The sequence below is a fragment of the Orcinus orca genome, chromosome 11 (genome assembly GCF_937001465.1).
Source record: "Orcinus orca chromosome 11, mOrcOrc1.1, whole genome shotgun sequence".
NCBI lineage: Eukaryota > Metazoa > Chordata > Mammalia > Artiodactyla > Delphinidae > Orcinus > Orcinus orca.
This window is the reverse complement of record NC_064569.1, coordinates 26,812,855-26,835,195: the sequence shown is the minus strand read 5'-3', so window position 1 is coordinate 26,835,195 and position 22,341 is coordinate 26,812,855. Positions and strand designations below refer to the sequence as shown.

Sequence of the window (22,341 nt, the reverse complement as noted above, 5' to 3'; positions counted from 1 at the left end):
TAAGACTCGTGAAAACCGTGAAGAGAAATTTTCATTTCCACGGCACAAATTGATGAGTGCAGCATTCAACACAGTGCATTTCTACTAAAGCTCACCCACTGAAGCCTACAAATCTGAGAAAAAATAACTATTTTTAATGAAATTCATTCTAACCCATTTACCTGAATCTCCTAATATAGTTTAAGCTATTTATGATAACCCAAATTCATCATGACAAACAAGAATTATAATACTGTTTTTATCCCCTGATGCCCTCAAGTACCATCCCTGAGCGCGCACATGCATACACACTACGATAGTCGTTGACCCCTACTTTTCCTGTACCTTACGGATTTTAGTATGTTTCCTTATAATATTGTACAGATGTTATGGAAAAAACCTAACAAACTTTTTGGCTCACCCAATGACATCTTCCTTTTAGTAGATTTCAATCTGTAATCTGCTGTAATACATGATTAACCTTAATTTAAAGATACCATTAACACATTGTGGCTGAAAACTAAAGGTATCATAAGGTGCTAAAATTTTTCTTTGATTCTGAGATTTTAAAGAATTATCTGATTACTTTGAGGTGTCTGGCTATATTTAGATCACTGGTGCAAAAAGTTTAAACATTGGAAAAGTGTTGCTTTGCTAAAGTATAGTAGAGTCAACAGTTTCAATGAGGTAGGTATTATCTTTTACATGGTAAAAATAACAGTATTCTATATTCACCACTGTAAGTGATTCTTGATCAAAATACATCAGATAATCAGTGAAAGAGTTACACAAGCTGAGACTACTTTCAAGTCTGTACTCAATTATTAATGATGATTGTTCAAGATATATTTTAATATGTATCTACTTTCCTGAACTATCTTTGCAATTCTATTGTACCCCCACTTTCCATCCCCCAATCCCTCATTCTTCCACTCCTGGTGCACAATGTCCGTTAAATTTAATTCTGGTTTAAATGAAAGCCAGTAAGACTATTCTGATGTAAACCTCTATATCAAGTTATATAAAGACTGAGGTAACTTTTTTTCAGTTGTCTGCATGAATAAAATACTCCATGAAATCTTAGAAGTTCAACACATTAGATGGTTTAAGAAGCAGCTGACAATCTGGAGGGCTATGCTAACAAAGGAATATACCTACATACAACAGCACAGAATTATTATATTATTATCACTAAGGAGAGACTTAAGATCAGACTCAGTTTATATTCTTCAACTAAAGAATTTTAGAACCCTTTAATTAGAGGATTTAATTGATTTGTTCAAGGTCATAATGTTGGTTAGTGGATGTATAAGAAGTAGCATCAAGATTTCCTGGTTCCAATTGTTTAGTCTACTATATACTACTAACTTAAAATTTTTTTAAGTTTATTTTTAATTGTGGTAAAATACACTTAACATAAAACTTATCACCTTAACACTGCTAACATTTATGTTTGCATTTTGGAACAAGGAAAGGCAATGTAACAAGCACTAATGCTTGCTACTCTAAAGCAGCAAAAGAGAACACATTGTTACCATGAAGAAATTACATTCTAATACTCGTTTTTGGATGGGAGACTCATGTAGTATTTAGATCAACAGCTCTGCAGAGAAAATTTCCTTTTTCTTCCCACATATAGCATGTGCCAACCACTGCTTAAATGCCCATTAGGAGAAAGACCAGATGTACTATTCCATGTCTCACTAATTTAATAGGAAGCCCTATTAAGTCTCTCCCAAACCAAAGAAGACTCATCTATGAAAATGTATACATAATAATATATGACATGGGAAAAAAAGTAGTACCCAGCAACCACAAGCATCATCACCAATTAAAATATTTCTCTTAATAAAAACAGCTCTTACTGTTTTACAAATACTTGCTGGTGGCATCATTCCAAGTGTAAAAGGACAGATGTGAGTCTTGAGTTCCTTGGTTCTAAACTTCTTTTCCATTCACTGTGATTTAAACACAGAGACACTAAAATCTACTACTATATCAAGATGTAAAGAGATTCACTTTGCAAAGTCCTGTTTCTTTAATGTTTCAGATATTGTTACCAAGTATGATTCACTTTCTCCCACTCACTTCCTTATTTAAACTTTCTCTGCTTGAGTCAGCATTTAAAATTAATTCACTAACTGGAAGAAAATAAGCTACTGGCTCTTTGCCTAGTTGTGATTTTTTTCAGGATCACTGTAAATTGAACTATAAGATAGACTTCACTTTAAAGTTCTGAACACATCAGTCAATCATTTTTTACTCTAATATTTTAGTATCAGTCCTTTTGAATTTCTGGCTATGTTAGTGCCACTTAAGGTACAGCATCATAAAAAAATTCTAAATAGATTTAGGACTTGGATTTATCCTTTACAAATTTTCCTATAATTGTCCGATTTTCAATTATCAGCTCTCCTACAAAGATTGTTATTTATAATATATAAGAGAGACTAAACAATGGAAACTTTTTTCTTGTCTTCAGAATTATAAACAACTCCCCACTCCAGGGAATGCTATGATAATGCTTATATACCATCTTTGATCCAAGACATTCCAAGTGCTTTGTAAAAGCCATATTTATTGATCTTTCCAAAGCACTATATTGACCTGAATAAAGAATACAAATGCAATCGTCTTGTTACTGAAATTGTATAAAAGTTTCTGCTATAGCCCAGGTAGATTATGAACATATTTCACCAGCAAATCAGCTCTTCGTTAGCTCAGAAATGCCATTCAGGTGGTTCATCAAACTGCTGCTCTGATTAGAAAGGAAATGAACTTCTAGTTTGCCACAGTCTCACTTCTCTCTAGTCTATTCCTCATGGCCGCTGCATTCATTGACATTTCCTGCAATTAGGCAGTTACACTTGTGACTTCTTGCATCAGGACACAATACCGGCCTGAGAGTCAGGACACAAGGAGTCTGGGCTTTTACTGTGAGCCTGGAAAATCACTTAAGCTTCCTGGGACTGTTTTTTCTTCTATAAATGAACTATGAACCAAGATGATCTTCAGCATTATATAATTTCCTGTTACTTAGACCATAAATATTAGGGATGCAGCCTTAACATTTGGGCAACAAAGAACATTTTCTTCCAATGTAAGTAAAAACAGTATGTTTGTGGTTTTCCTATATCAAAGTCTTCACACTGTTCTGAATCTTGAAATCATAATAGAGAGATCAACAGAAATTACATAGAAGAAAAAGTGGAATATCTCCTCAGAGTAGGGAAAACATGCATCATCAGCTAGAGCTTGAAAACTATTCAACCAGTGGTATGGGTGATCTGACTTATTCATCACATAAGTGCTATAAAATAGTTTTCAAACCATAGTGGAATAGTCAGTCAGTGCTTGAGACTTCCCTGGTGGTCCAGTAGGTAAGACTCTGTGCTCCCAGTGCAGGGGGCCTTGGTTCAATCCCTGGTCGGGGAGCTAGATCCCACATGCATGCCGCAACTAAGAGTTCGCATGCCGCAACTAAAGATCCCGTATGCCGCAACTAAAGATCCCGTATGCCGCAACTAAACATACTGCAACGAAGATCCCGCGTGCCGCAACTAAGACCCGGTACAGCCTAAATTAAAAAAAAAAAAAAAAAAAAAAAAAGTCAGTGCTTCTTCCTACTTATGCTTTACCTTCATCTCATGGTGCTGGTCCAGCTGTTCCAGTTCTAGGGGGCTTTCTCCATCTTCCCTCTCTTGTACCTTGGCTTCTGTGTCTGCCCTTCCTTCTTCCAGGGGGAGCCGTGGGCCGACATGTAAAGTCCTGCAGCTACTGTCAGAAGCATTTTCATCACAGTCATTTGTTGTGGGGGATGCAGGGTCTGTGGCTGTTTCCTGTCTTTCTCCATTCACTAAGTGTGTATCGGGCAAGGGCTCAGAAGTTTGAATAGGAGTATCTGGGCTAAGAGTGGCCGCTTTATCCTCCTCACATTCCATCTGGTTTTGTGCTGCTACCATACCGTTAGCCACACAAGTCTGTGCACCCTGAGACTGATCTGTATCATTTCCCTGCTTCTGTGGTGAGTGTTGGGAGAGGAGTTTTTGCTGGGGTGTGGTTGTCAATCCATGCCTTCTCGGGGTTCTAGGAGCATTTAGGTTCACAGCAGAATCTTTTTTCAAATCACTGTAATTTGATAATGAGCTAAAAGATAAAATACAAAGGAAGTATGAAAATGTTGGCATGGACAAGTTCTAGAATAAAAACAAATTTATTCTAGCTGTTTAGGGATATTTAGTGAAGACATTTTTTTTCCCTCTGATGGTTTTAGAAACATAGGTAAGAATATTCCAGAGTAACTCTCGGTCTTTTAGGATGCTAAACATTTAAATAAAGATAAGCCTGAGCTTTACGTATAGGGTTGAAAACATTTCCTTGGGCTGTTTATTAATATAGCTAGTTAGTAAAGACTTAGATGTGTGAAATATTTAATAAGGCCATCTTATCCCAAGATTTTTACTTTCTTAACATTTTAAAAACAAGTATAGTTAGCCCTCAATTTATGGACAGGTTAGAAACAAAGGTTATTTTTCTTTGGAAAGCAGAACACATTTCTCAAAAATTTTATTGCACATGTTTCCATAGCCTCCTAACTTGTCTCTCTCTCTGCTTCCACACAGATCCCCTTCAATCTAGTCTTCCCAAGTTGGCCACAAAGATCAAACTCTCAGGGTTTGCCCAAACACTTGAAGGTAAATCTGGCATCTTGATCATGGCCTATAAGACTCTATATACTATAGCCCCCACTAGCCCTGGCCTCATTAAATGCTATTCTCTCCTCACTCACTGTGCTTTTGTCATACTAGTCACCTGCTGTTCCCATCCCCAATAAGCAAATGTGCATATCTAAGGGTATTTGTAGTTGCCATTCTCTCTGTCCAGGGCAATCTTCCCCAAGTCAATGGTGTGGTTTACTCCTTCCCATCATTCAGGTTTCTGCTCAGACGTCACCTCAAAGAGGCTTAATCCTAATAGTATGTTGGAATTTAACTGCCAATATATTCCAATGTTCCTATGGAAATATTTATATAGTACTTTAATCTAGGATTCCAGTGAGGACAAACACAAAACTCTGGACTTCAGTCTTGAAGAGATTCTTACGACCTAATGAGGAGAAAAAATTAAAACAGACTAATGCTCTGTGACAGTACAAAATGTGCTCGTCTTGTTCTCTGCTTTATCCCCACCTCTGAGCACAGCACTTGACATGTGACAGTGCTCAATAAATAGCTGAGGAGCAATGAATAACTCATCGTGATAGTGATCATGACAGTAATTCAATAATAGCAGCTAACATTTATTAACTGCCAGAAACTACATTAAGCCCTTTACATTGATTATCTTGTTTCATACTGATAATAATTCCAAAATAGGGACCCCACAAATAGAGAAATTGAGGCTTAGAAACTTATATAATGGGGCCAATGTAACGTGGCTAACAAATAATAAAGCCCGTGTTCAAACCGTGAAGTCTGACTCTAAATTCTGTAGTCTTAACCCCACATTATAATAATACACTGGAACAGGAAGGATGGAGTGAGAAACAGGTGAGCAGGCCACATACAAAACGTGGGAAGAGGGCTTCCCTGGTGGCGTAGTGGTTGAGAGTCCGCCTGCCGATGCAGGGGACATGGGTTCGTGTCCCGGTCTGGGAAGATCCCACATGCCACGGAGCGGCTAGGCCCCGTGAGCCATGGCCACTGAGCCTGCGCGTCCGGAGCCTGTGCTCCGCAACGGGAGCGGCCACAGCAGTGAGAGGCCCGCGTACCACAAAAAAAAAAAAAAAAAAAATGTGGGAAGAAAGTCCAGGGCTGGCATCTTTGTCAGCACAAGCAGAGGTTATGGGGTGAGGGCTCATGAGGGATGTGGGGAAAGGGCACAGCAGAAAGGTCCATGGACAATGCTGAGATGTGTGTTACTGTCTCCCTTCACTGTACTCCTCCCAGATACTGCTGATCTGGACTGGAGAACGGGAACAGGGAATAACAGTAAGAAAGTAAGTAAGAAAGCAATAAGAGAAGAAAAAAGACACAGTAAAGTTTATCAGCACAGGAAGGAAAGGAAAAATCTGGTACGGGAAAATGTCATATAAAAGTTGGAGGTTGTCAGTATAAGTAAATGTGACACACTCCACCGCTGATATCTGCCTTCTAGGAGCGTATACCTTAGGCCTAATTTCTCCAAAAGTCCTTGAAGATTTGAATCAAACTGCCCTCCTTTTCCTGAACACATCAGTGTCCAGCAACACAGTGGAAAGATCCTTAGCAGATCCTCTGAACCAAACTTTGGACTTACTTAGGATTTTTGGAAAGGACCACTTTGGATGACAAGTAAGAATTTCCTGTAATAAGTGATATCCAGGGGATATGTGTGTGTGTGGAGGGGTATAGGATAAGGTGGGGAGGGAAGGTTTAGTAAAAGCAGTGGTTCAACCAATAAGTAGCAGATTCCTGTAGATGACAAACCATGGGGAGAAACAGTTGGCCTTGCAGTGTCATTGGGAAAAAACAATGTTCAGTTTTGTGAGAAAATGTTATTTACTTCTTCTAAAATCCTAAAGTCTTTCATAGGTCAAAAATCCTAGTTTCTCTTACTCTCAAAAAATGAAAACAAAAACAAAAAATGGAATAATAAACCACAGTAAAAAATAAATAAATAAAGTTCACTTGCTCCAAATACATCCTCCAAATCACTCCTATTAATAAACCAGAGGGCTTCCCTGGTGGTGCAGTGGTTGAGAGTCCGCCTGCCGATGCAGTGGACACGGGTTCATGCCCTGGTCCGGGAAGATCCCACATGCCGCGGAGCAGCTAGGCCCGTGAGCCATGGCCACTAAGCCTGCGTGTCCGGAGCCTGTGCTCTGCAACAGGAGAGGCCACAACAGTGAGAGGCCCGCGTACCCCACACACACACAAAAAAACGAAAGCAATAAACCAGAGCTACTTAGATTATTGCAAAGAGCAAAACTATGACGCATGGGTAAGGTTTTAATAGTGCCATATGGTCTTACATGACCCCACTGGAACAGACATTGGTTCTTCCTGTCAATTTACTGTGGTAAATCAGAGCCTGCAGAATCTCCCTCTATTCCACCAAGTGCTAGTTTAAGCTGTAATAACTGGGGTAAAATCGGACAGCCACACTGCAGGCACATGGACCTCACTGAACAAGGAATAAAAACTTCCATTCAAGTCCTATAGATCCAATGCAACACTAACCCATACTTTTTAGGGCCTGTTCCTACTGGAAATACCTCATTAAAAACATATAATTATTTTTCGTACTGGCAGTGGACTCTGCCACAGGTAACATCCCTTCAGCAGACTGGCCCAAATGCTCACATTACATCCTATCTGCTCTTAGAACAATTTCGCTTAAAATGCCATACATTACATCTCTCCTTAGAGCCAACCTTCAAGTTTTGCATCAAAAGATGACTTTGAATCAGTTAACGCTGGAAGAGTGAAAGAAAACTGATTTGGAAAAATATATTGAAAAAAGTTGATATGGAAAAACTGCATGTTTTGTGTATGGAGAGGAGGAATACAAACAGTGGGTTACCAAAAATAGTGAGGATCAGAGGACTCAGTCTTTGGAATACTGACCCATTCGGGGCTTCCCAAAGCTACCCCCAAATCTGAGGATACAGGCTCTGGCATGCACTATGGATAGGGGTCAGTGCTCCATCCCCTCCTTTTATTATGCAGTCACTGGACATGGCCCTGGGAATCTGCAAACATGCTATTGAATCAACTTGCCATGAGAAACAAAAGAATTTTCAATGGAAATAAATCATTCTAGGAAAGATTACTATAATTTAAGATATAAAAGGTATTAAAAAATCCTACTTCTGAGGGGGAGATGTTGAAGTTTAAATATTTATGACTCAAGTTCCCATAATTGATTAAGAACAGAAACTACTTTTCTCTAGAATTTGTTAGTAAATATAGTCTCACAAATGAGGGACACTGCAGTTTTGTACTTGGTCACAATTTCCAGAAGATCTTAAAGTATTTCTAAGCTATGATTCATTACATAAATAATGCACCCTGCAAATAACTATTGAAATCACCTAATGGGAAACCATTCTCAAATATTACACTAGAATGAATGGAAATATTTGGCTTCAAGGATGAAAGTGAAGTTATACATACTGTTTAATTATATACAGACTTTTGGTGATATATAAAAAATCCTTCTGATAAAATTTTTTTTAAATTCTATTTAAGTCAGTGATGGGAATTCTAAGAAAAAAACAATTGAGTGTCATATAAGTAGAAAAGCAACTTATGTGAGCTTTTTTTTATCTTTAAGTGAGAAATATACATTTCGGCTACCTTTGTGAACCGTCAGGACTAAAGAATATAAAATTATAGCTAATAAATACGAATGGAAATTTAGCATGAATTTTGTTATTGCCAGTATCTCTTCACAATCCTAGTACAGTACAGGGGTATGGGGAGAGGGGAAACAGGGACGGAATGGATACAGAAGACCCACATTAAATAAAATGGGTCATAAAGAAGAGATGGGACAGGCCCACAGGAGTTAAATTCAAGCATATGAAGTGAGAAGCAAAGAAACAGAGACAACTTCCTGCGTTTCCAACCCAGATTATCTAGTGACCAATGGAATGACCCCAAGGAGTAACAATACACAGAGTGATATACGCAGATACGCAGGAAATGAGATCTACACAGCACACAATGTGATGAGAAGGCTGGGGCACAGAGCACTGCACACAGGTAATATATAATATAATATAATATAATATGAATGAGAATTCATATTAGGGCAAGATTAGCATTTTAAAAATTCACTCTTTCTAAAGGCCTACCAAACCTAATGGAATAAAATACTCTATTTTTTATTTTAAAATCTGTAACTATCATACTTTTTAAAAAACCAGCTTTCTTCTCCCCCCTGCCTTCTCCCATTGTAAGTTAGCTCTTACCTGCCTCCTTCAAAGCGACTGATGAGATCTGATATCTTACTGGGTTTTTCTTTTGAGACACAAGAAGCAGAGGCAGGTTTAACTTCCTCCATCCTTGGTTTTGCACTAGATAAAGCTTTATGCCTGGGGGTTTGGTGTATATTGGACGAAGGTGAATTCTGCAGGTGTAGTGGCTTTGGAGGCACTGTAGAAAAAGAATTAATAGAATTCAGTATTTCACTGATATTTGTTCCTTAACAAAAGAATTCTGGTGTCCTGAGTGTAAAAATCTTTACCATTATCAACCTTTTGTAAAGGGGTCTGTCAAATTTGTACTGAACCTTAACCAAGAGACCTTTATCTATCTTGGATATTTACTCTGTGTCCTGTAGAAATCCCATCTCCAAGATTCAAGTGGTTCTTTTAATTTTAAGTGACTTTAAATATGGCTTTATTAAACATCTATGGATCTACATATGGCTATGACATTCCAAACTCTATTAGAGATAACATAGCAGTTATTTATCTACACAGAGAAAGGAAAGCACTAAATTTGAAACTAATTCCTAGACATACATTGCTTGCTATAAAACAGATTTTCTAATAACAGGGTGATAACAGATACACCAGATACCAGAGCTAGTAGGTTAGACATAAAAGCCAATAAAAAACCCAACGAACAACAGTAATATAATATTGCACTACTTAGAGCATCTTCCCAGTTAAAAGCACCTTATCTCATTTGACCTTAGATGAAATTTTTTCTTTACAGTCCTCTGAGGTAGATCATTATTTGCCTCCTATGTCTATGAAGTCTTAGAGAGCTTAAGTGATTGGCCTGGTGTAACAAGGTTGATCATATTTCATAACTGGTACCCAGACTCTAGCTCCTTCCATTATTAGCACTGCTCCTCATAATACATCTGCAAAAGGTGGTTATAGAAGTTCTATTACTACTGTCTGCTACATTAATAGTTGCCTAGCATTAATATACCACAAATCATTTGGTTACTAATAAGTCCTCCACTCAATTAATAGAATAGTAACAGATCATTTCCAAAATACTAAAATCTACAGGTTTTCCCTAACAGATGAGAAATTCTGTAGATGAGAAAATATAATATGTCACAAATGTTTAATCAGTACAGGAATTACTTCAATTTTGAAAACCAACACAGTATCATTTTTCTCTTCAATTAACATTCTGGGTAAAAGAATATATAACTATACATGTTTTAACAAATCAAATAGAATCATCTCCTTTTTTCTTTTTTAAACCCTTTTCCTAAATTCTGGAAAAAGGGTGGGGAATCATGTCTTCTTCTAATTACATGCCCCATTTTCCCAGAGCTGTTTACCCTGGTTTTCAGTAATCTCATCTCCTTTATGAACTTAGCTAGCTGACAGCTGCCTGATGCTCACTGGCCCAGATTTCATCATTTCTGTGCCAGTTATCAATTCTTACAGAGAAGGGAGAAAAAAACATATACACACACACATATATACGTGTGTGTGTGTGTGTGTGTATATATATATATATATAAAAACACAATGAGCTACAGGTATAACAATTTACCTCTTTCCCTGTCAACACAAACCAGAAGAAAATTCCAGTGAAAAAATGAAATGCTTCTTTTTATGAAAATGATACTATTTTCCAAGACGTACTTGGGGGTGGGGGTGGGATGGTTAGTATAGTATCCATTGGAAAGGAAGAGGCTTACACAAGTGTGACATTTGTTCATTTTAAGGAAAAAGTTCCTGTGTAGAACAAATATATACCAAATAGTAAACCAGGACAATATTCCACCCCCCCCAAATAGTTTTAATATTAGGAATAATTTCAATTTCCTAACTAGAATATTCAAAGAAGTGAATGTGTTCTTTATCATTCTGTGTGTAAAGATTGTTATAAAATAACTCTTCCATCTAGAGTTTACTCAGTGAACATTCCTTCTTTGATACTTGCAAGATGCAAATAAAATGATATGTATCAGCCAGTCAGTTTCTCAGAGATGACTCCACCGACTTTTCCCATCTCAATTATGCCTCTTTTAAACTGCATCATAGCACTGTGTACTTTTTCTCTAAAGTGCTTATAATAAATTATTATATAATTATTAAGTAGTAATAAGCAGCACTAAATAATAGATCAGCAATAAAATATTAAATACATTATAGATATAAAGCTTTCCACAAGTCTGGAGTCCTGTTAGGGTAAGGAATATGTTTGTTTTGATCATAACTATATTCACAGTAACTACCTGCACAGAGCTTGGCAAATTAGTGGACTACATGAAGAAACTAATGTGTCATCAAGGAGCTCATATTCTAATGGGGAGACAGTTTAAAGATGTTGATAAAGCAGAGCACGGGGTACACAGTTAATTTAGAGGCACAGAGGAGGCATCTATTTCAGCAAGAGAGACAATCCAAATGTGTATATTCACTGGTTTATGATACATTTTAAATAAAAGAGCACAAATGCTACATGGTATATGACAAAAATCCCAAGAGGGTCATGAATGGCTAAAGTGTCAGAAACACTGTCTTAGAGGAAAACAATGCATACTCTGATGAAAAGACATAACTGACAAGTGAAAATGATTCTTTTCTCTTACTCTCATCATTTTTGATTTTTCTTTTACACTATGGAGGTCAACATTTCCAAATGCTCTCTGGACATCTCCTAGGTGTCCTATCAGCACCTCTGGTTCATTATGTCTGAAACTCTACTTACTACTTCTTCCCCCTGCAGCCCAAAGGATGTAAACAGAAAAAAGTGTTCAATCTAACCAATAATCAGAGAAATGCAAATTAAATCCACAATACCACTTCAGCCCCATCAGATTAACCAAAATTTCAAAATCTGACAATACCAAATGTCACTGAGGCTGTGAAGAAATGTGAACTAATACATTTTGAGAGGGATTATAAATTAATACAACAGCTAAGATCTCTCCCTCCCTCCCTTCTCTCTCTCTCTCTCTCCATATATATATATATATATATATATACACACACACACAAACTTACACGCATATATATATATTTCCAAAATATATATCATAGAGAAATTCTTACATATCTACATAGGGTTTTTAATTTTTTAAAAGTTTTTTTTTGATCCCAACAAATATTTATTGAATACCTATTAAGTTCTGTGCACTTGACCATATCAATGAACAAAGGGAAAGATAAGAAACAAAAAAAATAATAAGTAAACCATGTATCAGAAGGTAGTAAATGCTAAGAGGAAAGGGGAGGGGCTAAAAGAACAACACAGGGGATCTGGCGGGTAGGGAGTGGGGGAAAAGGGCATACTGCAGTATTAAGTAGGGTGTTCAGAGTGGGCCTCTTTGAGAAATTCAGATTTGAACAAAGACTTAAAGAAGTTGAGGGAATTATTTGGGGAAGAGCATTCTACCAGGTGGAGTGAAAGCTAGAGACTAGTGCAGGGCAATGTGACTGGAGCCAAAGGAACAGGCAGAGCAGGTATTGAGGTCAGAGGGAGGGCCTGAGAAGGCAGAACCTGTGGAGTGCTGTAAGGATTTAAATTCCTGTAGAGTTCTGAGCTGAGGGATGATATGATATAGCTTAAATTCCAACAGGACCACACTGGCTGCTAGGTACAGAATGTAGGGAAGTAGGGTAGGATCAGGGTAGGAACAGGGAGAAGGGTTAGTGATGCTGAAAGCTCAGCTTCTGTGCACTGGTGCCGTATTGAATCTCAGAGACAGAGTTTTGGGTGAAGTATAAAAGAATCGCTTTATTGCTTTGCCGGGCAAAGGGGGCACAGAGGGCACCTGCCCCAAAAAGCTGTGTCCCAACCTAGGAGGATTTGACGAGGAGTTTTATAGCAATGGGTCAAGGGTGGGTTTGCTGATAAGATTAGGGTGTGTGCAGGGCCTGCACTCCTCTAATCTGGTCTCAGGTAATCTTGATGAGTTTCTCTGGTTCCTTTAATGCAGCCTCAGTTGGAATTCTCTGGTATGAAGAAAGCTGACATCTAAAAAAGCTTAAAGACATAGTTCTGTGTATCCCTTGAGGTGGAACCAGGACTTTTCCCCAAGGCTGCACTGTTGTTTCTTGGCTGCCTCTCCCTTGTCTTTGCATCCCTTCCCTTCCCGGATTAGCAAAGGATTAGCCACGGTTGGAATCTGTCCTTTGGAACGCAGAGAAGGTCATGAAGGCTGGAGTCAAGAAATGGGGGACAGAAAGGCTTCAGTGCCCAGGAGCCCCACAGGGTCCTGCTTGGTTCCATTATTAGGTTACTATATAATGGTGTTTAAAATGAGGCAGTGAGAAATAGATTCCAGATATATTTTTAAATTAGTTTTCCTGGAAAAAAAAAAAAAAGTAGTTTTCCTGAGAGATTAAACGTGAGGCTTGAGAGAAAGAAAGAAGAATCAAGAATGACTCAGACATTTGGCCTGCCCAACTGGCAGGATGGAACTGTCATCAACTGACACAATAGGTAAAGCAGTTTTTGGAGAGATCCGGTAGTCTAGTCAAGGACATGCTAAGTTTGAGATATCTAGATGACTATAAATAAAATGGGCTCTACTATAGCCAATTTTACGGATAGTAAATAAACCAAAAAATTTAATTATTCAGAAATTTCCAAGTATGCAAAATAATTATTGAGAATGAAAAAGAAACTAATTGCCACTGTCTACTGAAAGAAAAATGCATAAGGAAAAGTTATAAATTAAGTTTTATTCAGGGACCTTACTAAGGACTCAAGCCAGGGAGACAGCCTCTCAGCCCTGAAGAACTGCTCCAAAGAGGTAAGGGAAGAACCAAGATATATATGAACTTTTTTTTTGCTGGGAAAAACATGTAATCAAGCACAGAATGATTACTGCTCATCACAAAGAATAGACAGACATCTCATGTTAATGATTTTAGTGCTTTTCTATGTAGGGAAGATTCAAGAATCTGGGGTCATTGAAATTTTTCCTTAGATAGGTATCTTAACTTTCTAGGGTATGGTATATCCAAGCAAAGAATGCTTCCTGTTTTTCTCCATCCTAAATTCCCCTCAGGGTGTGCAGTCGGTGGGTTATTAGCTTGATTCCTGTAGAACTGGCATGGCAGTGACACTTTTTTTCTTTACACCAGTTGAAGTTTGGGGACTACCATTTGTAACATATTATACTTTAAGAATGAAACATTACACATAGAATGCTTTACTTTAGAAGCAGATGAAATGAATTACTAAGTTGAGTAAATTGAGTGTATTTACTTAAATTCTTTGAACAATAATGTGGCTTTCAAAGTTGACGAAAATTTTTTAAACATTAAGGCTTAATGATTGAGAAGTGACACTATGTGGACTTTATCAAAATAATTAACTATGGAGAATGTTGTGGATCAAAGCTCCTAAGAGAAAAAGTACAACTATCTTTAATTGCTAAGAAGTTTCAATTATATAATACAGTATTATTGACTATAGCCACTATCTAAATCCTCAGGATTTATTTACTTATTGGTAATTAATAAACACAAAAACATAAACTTGATGTTGTTCCAGACACATTACTACATAATCACCACTAATAAGTCAGTTCTCTCCTTTTAAACATCACCAAAATAAATTGTAACCATGATATTATCAGCACTCCACATGAGAAGCAAACACATAAATAAGATTCAAGTATGAGCCATTTTAGGATCTAGATCAGAGTTTCTCAAACTACTGACATTTCGGGTCAGGTAATTCTTTGTTAGGGCAGAGGAAAAGGCTGGTCTGTGCATTGTAGGATGTTGAGCAGCATCCCTAGCCTCTACCCACCAAATGCCAGTAGCAACTCCCAAATGTTGTCGCAAGCAAAAAAGCCTCCAAGTAATACTCATGGGGTCAAGAGGGGTGCAACAGGCCTGCAAAATTATCTCCAGCTGAGAACCACTGATCTCGAATAACCGTCTTCAACTGAATGAAAATTCCATAATGGACCTTGAAGCCTCAACAGCCTCATCATGCATAACTTATAAGGGAGTTGCAAGGAAGTGGGCAGAAGGGTGTCAGTGTGATAATCCCGAACTCTGAGCAGGAAGTCTCCGCTAGCATCCCCTTCATTTCTCAGCCTCAGTCACCAAAATGGTCCTAAGGATTTGGAGAAATTAAAAGTAGCTTCTCTCTACTAGAGGGTGGGAAATACTATCTGTCAGCAATAAGTAGTGCTCAGTGTATTCGGCAGCTGATCTGACAAAACCAAGATGTAGCCTCATTTCAGGACACTGCTCTCTTTATGGCACACAGTCTAAGTTTTAAACAAAGAACAGCCGAAACTAAAAGAGACATGATGATGGAGCAGGATTCATTCAGTAAGTATTACTGAAGGCCTGCTATGCTGTGTGCTAGGCACAGGGGATGTAGTAGTGTAAAAGGCAGAAAAAATAACCAACATGGATGAGTTACATATATACTAGACCAATCTGTAATGAATGAGAAAAACCAAAGCAGGGATGATCAAATATGAGATTTAAGGGGTGATGGTGGGGTTAAAATTTTAGCTAGGGAGGCCAGGGAAGGGCCAAACAATGAGTGAGAATATTTTGAAAAAGAAGTATAAAGTACTCTATGTAGTTTATTTACTATCTGGAAATACTCTGTCGTTATGTAAAATTATATACATAAACCCATATTCAAGATAGGAAGTAATTATATATATTTAAATAGCAATACATTGACTTCAATATAACTACAAACAGCAAGAAGCAAGGTCAGTGTTTTCTCCCCTAAAGAATGGGATTATTTGGCACATGGCAGCTCAGAAAGGACACTGCTAGAATTTATCTCAATGAACTAAAAAAACAATGAAGTAATGCAATGCACCTTTCCAAAACAGTCTTTATAAATAATGAAATTCATGCTTTTGATCTGGGCAATTACATAAAATTGAACTGTATTTATTTCTTATATATATTTTTTACCTTATTTGAGGTCAGCTCAGGTCTAATGAGCAATATGGAATTTTGTATTATGCAAATAAAATGGCTTAAATCATGATCAGAAAAATTTCTATTTTCATATTCACAATGTTATAAGGAATATGGCCAAAGATTAAGGTTATAAACTCATGAATGAGCTAGTCATTTGAATCTCCAATTATCTGACCTTGTTTGATAGCCATATCCCATACCACCACCAATAGAGCTAGCAGTGAGAACAAAAAGAAAAATATCCCATAACCTGGAAGACTCCATTTTACCCCCATTAAAGATCTCTTTCAGAAATTCTTAAAACATAAGAACAAGAAAGAGACCAAAGTAAATACAAAATAATCCAAATAAAAATTGATTTTTCCAAAGTATAGTGATTCTGAAAATGTCTAGTATTGTTTCTTGGCTGAATGTTCAGCATTTGATATAAATGAAAATATATTAGAAAGAAACTACACATTAAGCCACAGTGTAGCATAGTTTTGTGTTTGTTACACTTCAAAAGGCCTTGCTCTCAATCATCAGAATTATAATTCTGTGCTTCTTAAAGTTAATGCACAGTTTACTAGAAATTTATTTGTAAAAGAAAGTGGTCACTGAACAAAGCATTCAGAGATTTCCACCATATAATTTTTCCCCTTGTTGGATGCTCAACTCCTGGATAGAGGGACTCTTTTAATTTCTGTGGATGACTTTACTAGGAAGCCTGAAAAGCCCCAGTTCCTTAATATTGCAAAATCACATTCTTGCTAAGTATATTAAAGCACTGTTTTAGAACAATCTGTTTCACAGACCCTCTGACATCTAGCAAGTCATGATGACTTTCCGACACACACGTTAATTTGTTACATATTTATTATGCAAACAGTAAGTTAGGCTCTTGTACTATGTCACGCATAATGCATGAAGAGATCACGTTTCCATTAAGGGGACATGTAAACAATTTATGTAATATGAAAAGAACCATAATAGAGAAATATATAAGATGTTTTAGGAGTAGAAACCCCGCCTGAGTAGGTTCACAGACTGACTTTTCTCCTGAAAAAATAAATGCACCCAGTTCCTCCCATTTAGAGCTTAAAACTCTTTCTTAGTGATCATCATTCTTCTGTGTTGCCTTCATCAATGAAGAAAGCATACAACCTGATCAAAAAAACCCCATCAGCATACCTTGTGGCTTTGGACTTGCAGCTGAGTGTTTTGCTGGAGTTTTCCCATTTATTCCCTGAGCCTCTTCATCATATACATTCTGATCAATCAGTGCGGTTGTGCTGCTTTTCAAGCAAGGTGAAACTATAGTGATCTTTGGACAGGTACTGCTGCCTGGGAGAGTTCAAAAAGAAAGAACAGGTAAATGCAGAGGTGGAACATAACTACATCTCGGGACTTAATTTCTTCTGACCCCATAAAACAAAACCAGTCACAGTTACAAGAGTATGCATTGAAATAATTTTCCCACGTGTGCTGGCCTTGACAAAGAGATTTCCTGAGAAAGATCTCATTCCACGTGCTTGAGAAACCTTATAATACACGCTGACAGAGACTGCTGACTACTACACACACACACACACTCTCTCTCTCTCTCTCTCTCTCTCTCCCCCCCCCCCACCCCCCGCCCCTTTCCTTGCAGGGCCATGGAAAGGGCAGAATGCAGCTGCTATGATGCAGGTGAAGGAGAGGACCAGAGGGCCCCAGCACTAATCTGTTAAAAGCGTTCCTTTCCAGCATCCAGTCACCAGTCATTGAGTGGTTCAAAAGAACAAAGCAGGAAAGCATGAACATGACAGCTGACCTAAAGACTCTAGAAGAATGGTTTGATTAAAAATGAAGAAATCACACACACACACACACACACACACACACACACACACACACCATGACCCTCTTTCACTAGCTTACTCAGACTCCAAATCAACGTATTATTAATACCCATGTTTTCAAAAAAAAAAAAAAAGAATGACGAGAGTATGTAGATAATATTCATATTTAGTTACAACTCAAAAATCTTTGAAACACTGCAGTGCTTTAAAAAACTGAAATACATCATGAAGCATAGATGGAGAACAGATCAATTCTTAGTTCAATTTCTGATACAAGAAGTTAAATACTGAATTTCAGAGACTTTTAAAGAAATCATAAGCCAGTGTTTTCTCTTTAAACGCATGCTAAATTTTCCTTTCTTCTAGTTGACATGGTGATATTAACAACAGATTAGACCCTGTTTAGGAGAAAATAAAATTTCTACCAGGAAATTCACTATCGTTAAATAAAAGTATGCCATTTAAGAAACTATCATTTGACTAAGAAACAGTTACATTTTTACAGAATCCAAATATTTAAAATGAGAACTATTAGAGATAAAAGGCGTTAATAATTATTCAAAACAAGAAAAGCTAATAAAACCCAATCAACTTTTTGTTGAGTAAAAAAATTCCCTTTTACTTCAATTGATTGGGTAATATTGATTAAAAACTACAATACTGCTTTATTTTCTGTTCTCCCCTTAAAATATATCTAGGTAAAACAAATTTTAGAAGATATTAATAGTTCCAAGTATTGTCTGAGAAGTTATTAGAGACCCAATGCTAAAACACATTAAATGAGTTTCATCAGACACCCTTCTGCTAAAATGGGCTGCCAACTAAATAAAGCATTGTTTAGCCAAATAAAGGCCTTGAATGCAAGATTTAAGGAACATTTGACAGCATATTATAAATTATAAACAGAAGAAATTATAAACAGAAGAAATAAAAGCTCAGTCTTTGAATGTGTGATCCTATCTACCTTCTTAGAAAAACCACATGAAGTAGGCAAAGCATATTCCTAAAATCCACAGTGTACCATCCAACCACTTAGCCTTTTAGGGGCATTAGGATGTTTGTTCCACAATGATCCCAAGAATGGCTTAGTATCTGAAAGGCCACCTGCTGGGGTCTAGTGAAGGATGGCCTTGGGGCAGAAATAGTGAAAAGCCACAGCCCAACTACAAATCAGAGGCAGAAACTGTAACTTGACAGTAAAATGAGACACTGTGAAAGCAAGAATGCAGCTTTAGAGATGATTACAGCAACAAAACTATAAAAGGAGGCAGCTAAGGAGTAAATGAGAAAACAAATTAAACTGAATCTTTAAAAAATAGATCACCACTGTAACATATTAAACGATGAAACTACTTTAATAATTAACCTATTTAGAAACAAAACATGTCTTGAATAAATAATAATTTTTAATTGAAAACTAGGCACTTAATTTCTGGATAGCAAGCTTGCAGGATCTGATGGGTTTACAAGATCATATTTATTAGATAACATCTCAGATGAATGTGATGAAACGCCTGCAGTAGGAGATCAAGTACACATCTATTTTCTTTTGAATCCATTAAAGTCATGATTACATATCTTTTGCCAGTGATAATAAATCCACAGCCAGAAACTTCATTTCAGATCATTATTTAAAACCCATCTCCAAACTTCAGCCATTATCACAAGGTATGAAAATATGGTGAAAGACACAGAAAACACATTCTTAAAAGGTTGTTAAAAAAAAAAAAAAGCAAAGACAAATATGCAACAGAGACCATGCAAAGCCCAAAATCTTTACTATTATTTACTAACTGGTCCTTTACAGGACAAGTTTGCTGACCATGGTCTAGGTCAAACATATAATGGTAAAGGAAGTTTGACTAAAATTAGGCAGCACCATTTCATTAAATCATCTTTTAACATCCTGGATATTAGCAACACAGAGGAATACTTCTTTTTGCTTGTTTATCACTGACTCAGCCTATTCACATTTGGAGACAGTCCTTATTTGGGTACCAGTTGCATAACAGGGACTTGAAACCAAAATTGTAACCAGATGGTCTACCTATTCAAGAAATTTTATATTATAGAGGCTTTCAGATTCCAATTTACCAAGAACCAGTATGAGTGATTAAACACGTAACTCTGGACACAGATACAACCAGTTACATTATGTTAGCACAGGGAGAGGGGTCCTATTTACTGTCTCTTCTTGAGGATTGGTAATCTATTTAGGTACTGGTCTTAACCATTTTGCATTCCTCTGTCTTATGCTTGCTGGGTCATATCTCCTGTAAGAACTGCCTAGACAGATGTAACTGCAGGGTATCCTCAGATATTCTCAGTTAATCCAGCCTCATCTTTGACTGCATAAACCTCCCTGTTCCAACTGGAGAGGTTCCCACTATGGCTTAACTTTCATTTATGTGTCTTTTGCATAGTACTTGTGAGTGGCAGATAATCTCTCTGACTGGTTAGGGTAACTTTGTCTTCTATTTGCAACATTTTGTGTTGGGTTTTGCCAACTTATTCTTGAATGGCTCTTTCACAAATTAAGGTTGGATTTACTCCAAAGCAAAGTCCGTTCACTTCTTGATTCTTCAGGCCTGATCTCTTGTCATGGTATCCATGACCTCAGATCACATCTTTATGACCATGTCTATAGTGCCTCACCCAACCATAATATCTCTCCCAACTGCACCAAGTCTCTAGCCCAGAAGATCTCCATGGACTCCACCCCTCAGGACAAGAGGATCTCTTGATTTAAGAGCACAGAGTAGTTTTCTAAGAGAAACAATCTTCCTAGGTGTATATTGTCCAGAAGAAAAGTGATACTTAAAAAAGAAAAAAAAAAAACTAACAATATTTTGAAATAATCTTAGATTTACAGAAGACTTGTGCCCAGGCTCTTAGGTTAGCATCTTATGTAACTACAGTATGTTATCAAAACTAAAAATTTAATATTGGTACAATACTAGGCCACAGATTTCATTCAGATTTCACCATTTTTTTCACTAACATTCTTTTTCTGTCACAGGATCCAAACCAAGATATCATGTTGCATTTAGTTCTCCAATCTGTGAGAGTTACTGAGTCTTTGCTCGTCTTTCATGACCCTGGCAGTTTTGAAGAGTACTGGTAAGTATTTTGTAGAATGTCCCTCAAACTGGGTTTCTCTGATGTTTTCTCATGATTAGACTGGGTTTACAGGTTTGGGGGAAGAACATCACAGAGGTGATGTACCCATCTCACTGCATTACATCACTGCATGATACCAACATGATTATCATGTGGTATTAACCTTGGTCACTGAGTAAGGTGATGTCTGACAAGTTTCTACACTGGAAAATATTCTATTTATAAGACATTTTTCAACAGTCTTCTCCTATCATCCCTTCAAAGTTTCCCCACCTGTCCCACAGTTCTGGATATGGGTCATATCTCCCATGTGCTATTCAAAATGCCTGGATTAAGAGATCAATTGCACTTTTAAAAAAGCAATTAAAATTATAAAACTCATGGTTCACAACTCATTTTTCAATGAGGAACAAATCCTGAGCAAGGAAATTTATTTCAGAAAACGACTTCAGTTTCCCAAACTTCAAGACCTCAATAATAAAATCCATACCCACGTCCACTCCACCCTGCCAAATAATAAGCAAACCACAAAGGATCTTCAGAAGAAAATATGATGGACAGTTTAAGAAATTTCCTTGGACCTAGAAAATCTAATTCTAGGAATCTAATCTACAGAAACAATCTTGTGTGTGTAAAAGTATATGCATATGGACAGTCAATGCAACATATGCAGCTGTGAAAAACAGAAAAACAAAAATAAGACTGGGAAGATTTCCAAGATATTATTAAATAAAAGACAAAAAACTAGAAAAATATGTACAATATGATCCCACTTTAAAAAAAGAAATAATATACATACAAACGTGTATAACTGTACTGAAATGAATGTAAGGTAATATGGCAAGGGGACAGGGGTAGGGTGAGAGAATGAATGAGAACTTTTATGTTTTGCTGTCTATACAGCAATATCATTTAAATCTTTTATAATGAAAATGTACTTATTAATTATTTATATAAAAAAGAGAAAAATCGGGCTTCCCTGGTGGCGCAGTGGTTGAGAGTCCGCCTGCCGATGCAGGGGACGCGGGCTCGTGCCCCAGTCCGGGAGGATCCCACATACCGCGGAGCGGCTGGGCCCCTGAGCCATGGCCGCTGAGCCTGCGCGTCCGGAGCCTGTGCTCCGCAATGGGAGAGGCCACAGCAGTGAGAGGCCCGCGTACCGCAAAAAAAGAGAGAAAAATCTATGAAAGTCGCCAAGTATATGAACTACAAATTATTATTTTTGTTTGTTTGTTTGTTTTTTGTTTTTGCGGTACACGGGCCTCTCACTTCTGTGGCCTCTCCCATTGCGGAGCACAGGCTCCGGACGCGCAGGCTCAGCGGCCATGGCTCAGGGGCCCAGCCGCTCCGTGGCACGTGGGATCCTCCCGGACTGGGGCACGAGCCCGCGTCCCCTGCATCGGCAGGCGGACTCTCAACCACTGCGCCACCAGGGAAGCCCTACAAATTATTTTTAAAAGTATATCCTTTACATGTGTACGCCAATGTTCATAGCAGCATTATTCATAATAGATAAGATGTGGAAGCAAACCAAGTATC

At 37.5% G+C, this 22,341-nt stretch overlaps 1 protein-coding gene across 9 annotated transcripts in view; it reads right to left on the bottom strand.

The window, feature by feature from the left end:
* The window catches only part of FGD4 (FYVE, RhoGEF and PH domain containing 4), a 206,718-nt gene that overhangs the window by 57,640 nt on the left and 126,737 nt on the right, over nt 1-22,341 (bottom strand). For 8 of the 9 annotated variants that reach the window (XR_007470150.1, XR_007470151.1, XM_033430115.2 and 5 more), the window contains 3 exons: nt 17,033-17,185; nt 8,936-9,119; nt 3,618-4,125 (listed from right to left, as the gene is read on the bottom strand). Coding sequence is in view for 7 of the 9 variants with exons in the window: in XM_033430115.2 (XP_033286006.2) it covers nt 3,618-4,125; nt 8,936-9,119; nt 17,033-17,185 (845 nt within the window). In the remaining 2 variants the exon portion in view is untranslated. Of the gene's footprint in view, nt 1-1,844; nt 3,444-3,617; nt 4,126-8,935; nt 9,120-17,032; nt 17,186-22,341 lie in introns of those variants that run through there. The other variant, XM_049694514.1, reaches the window with a different exon arrangement.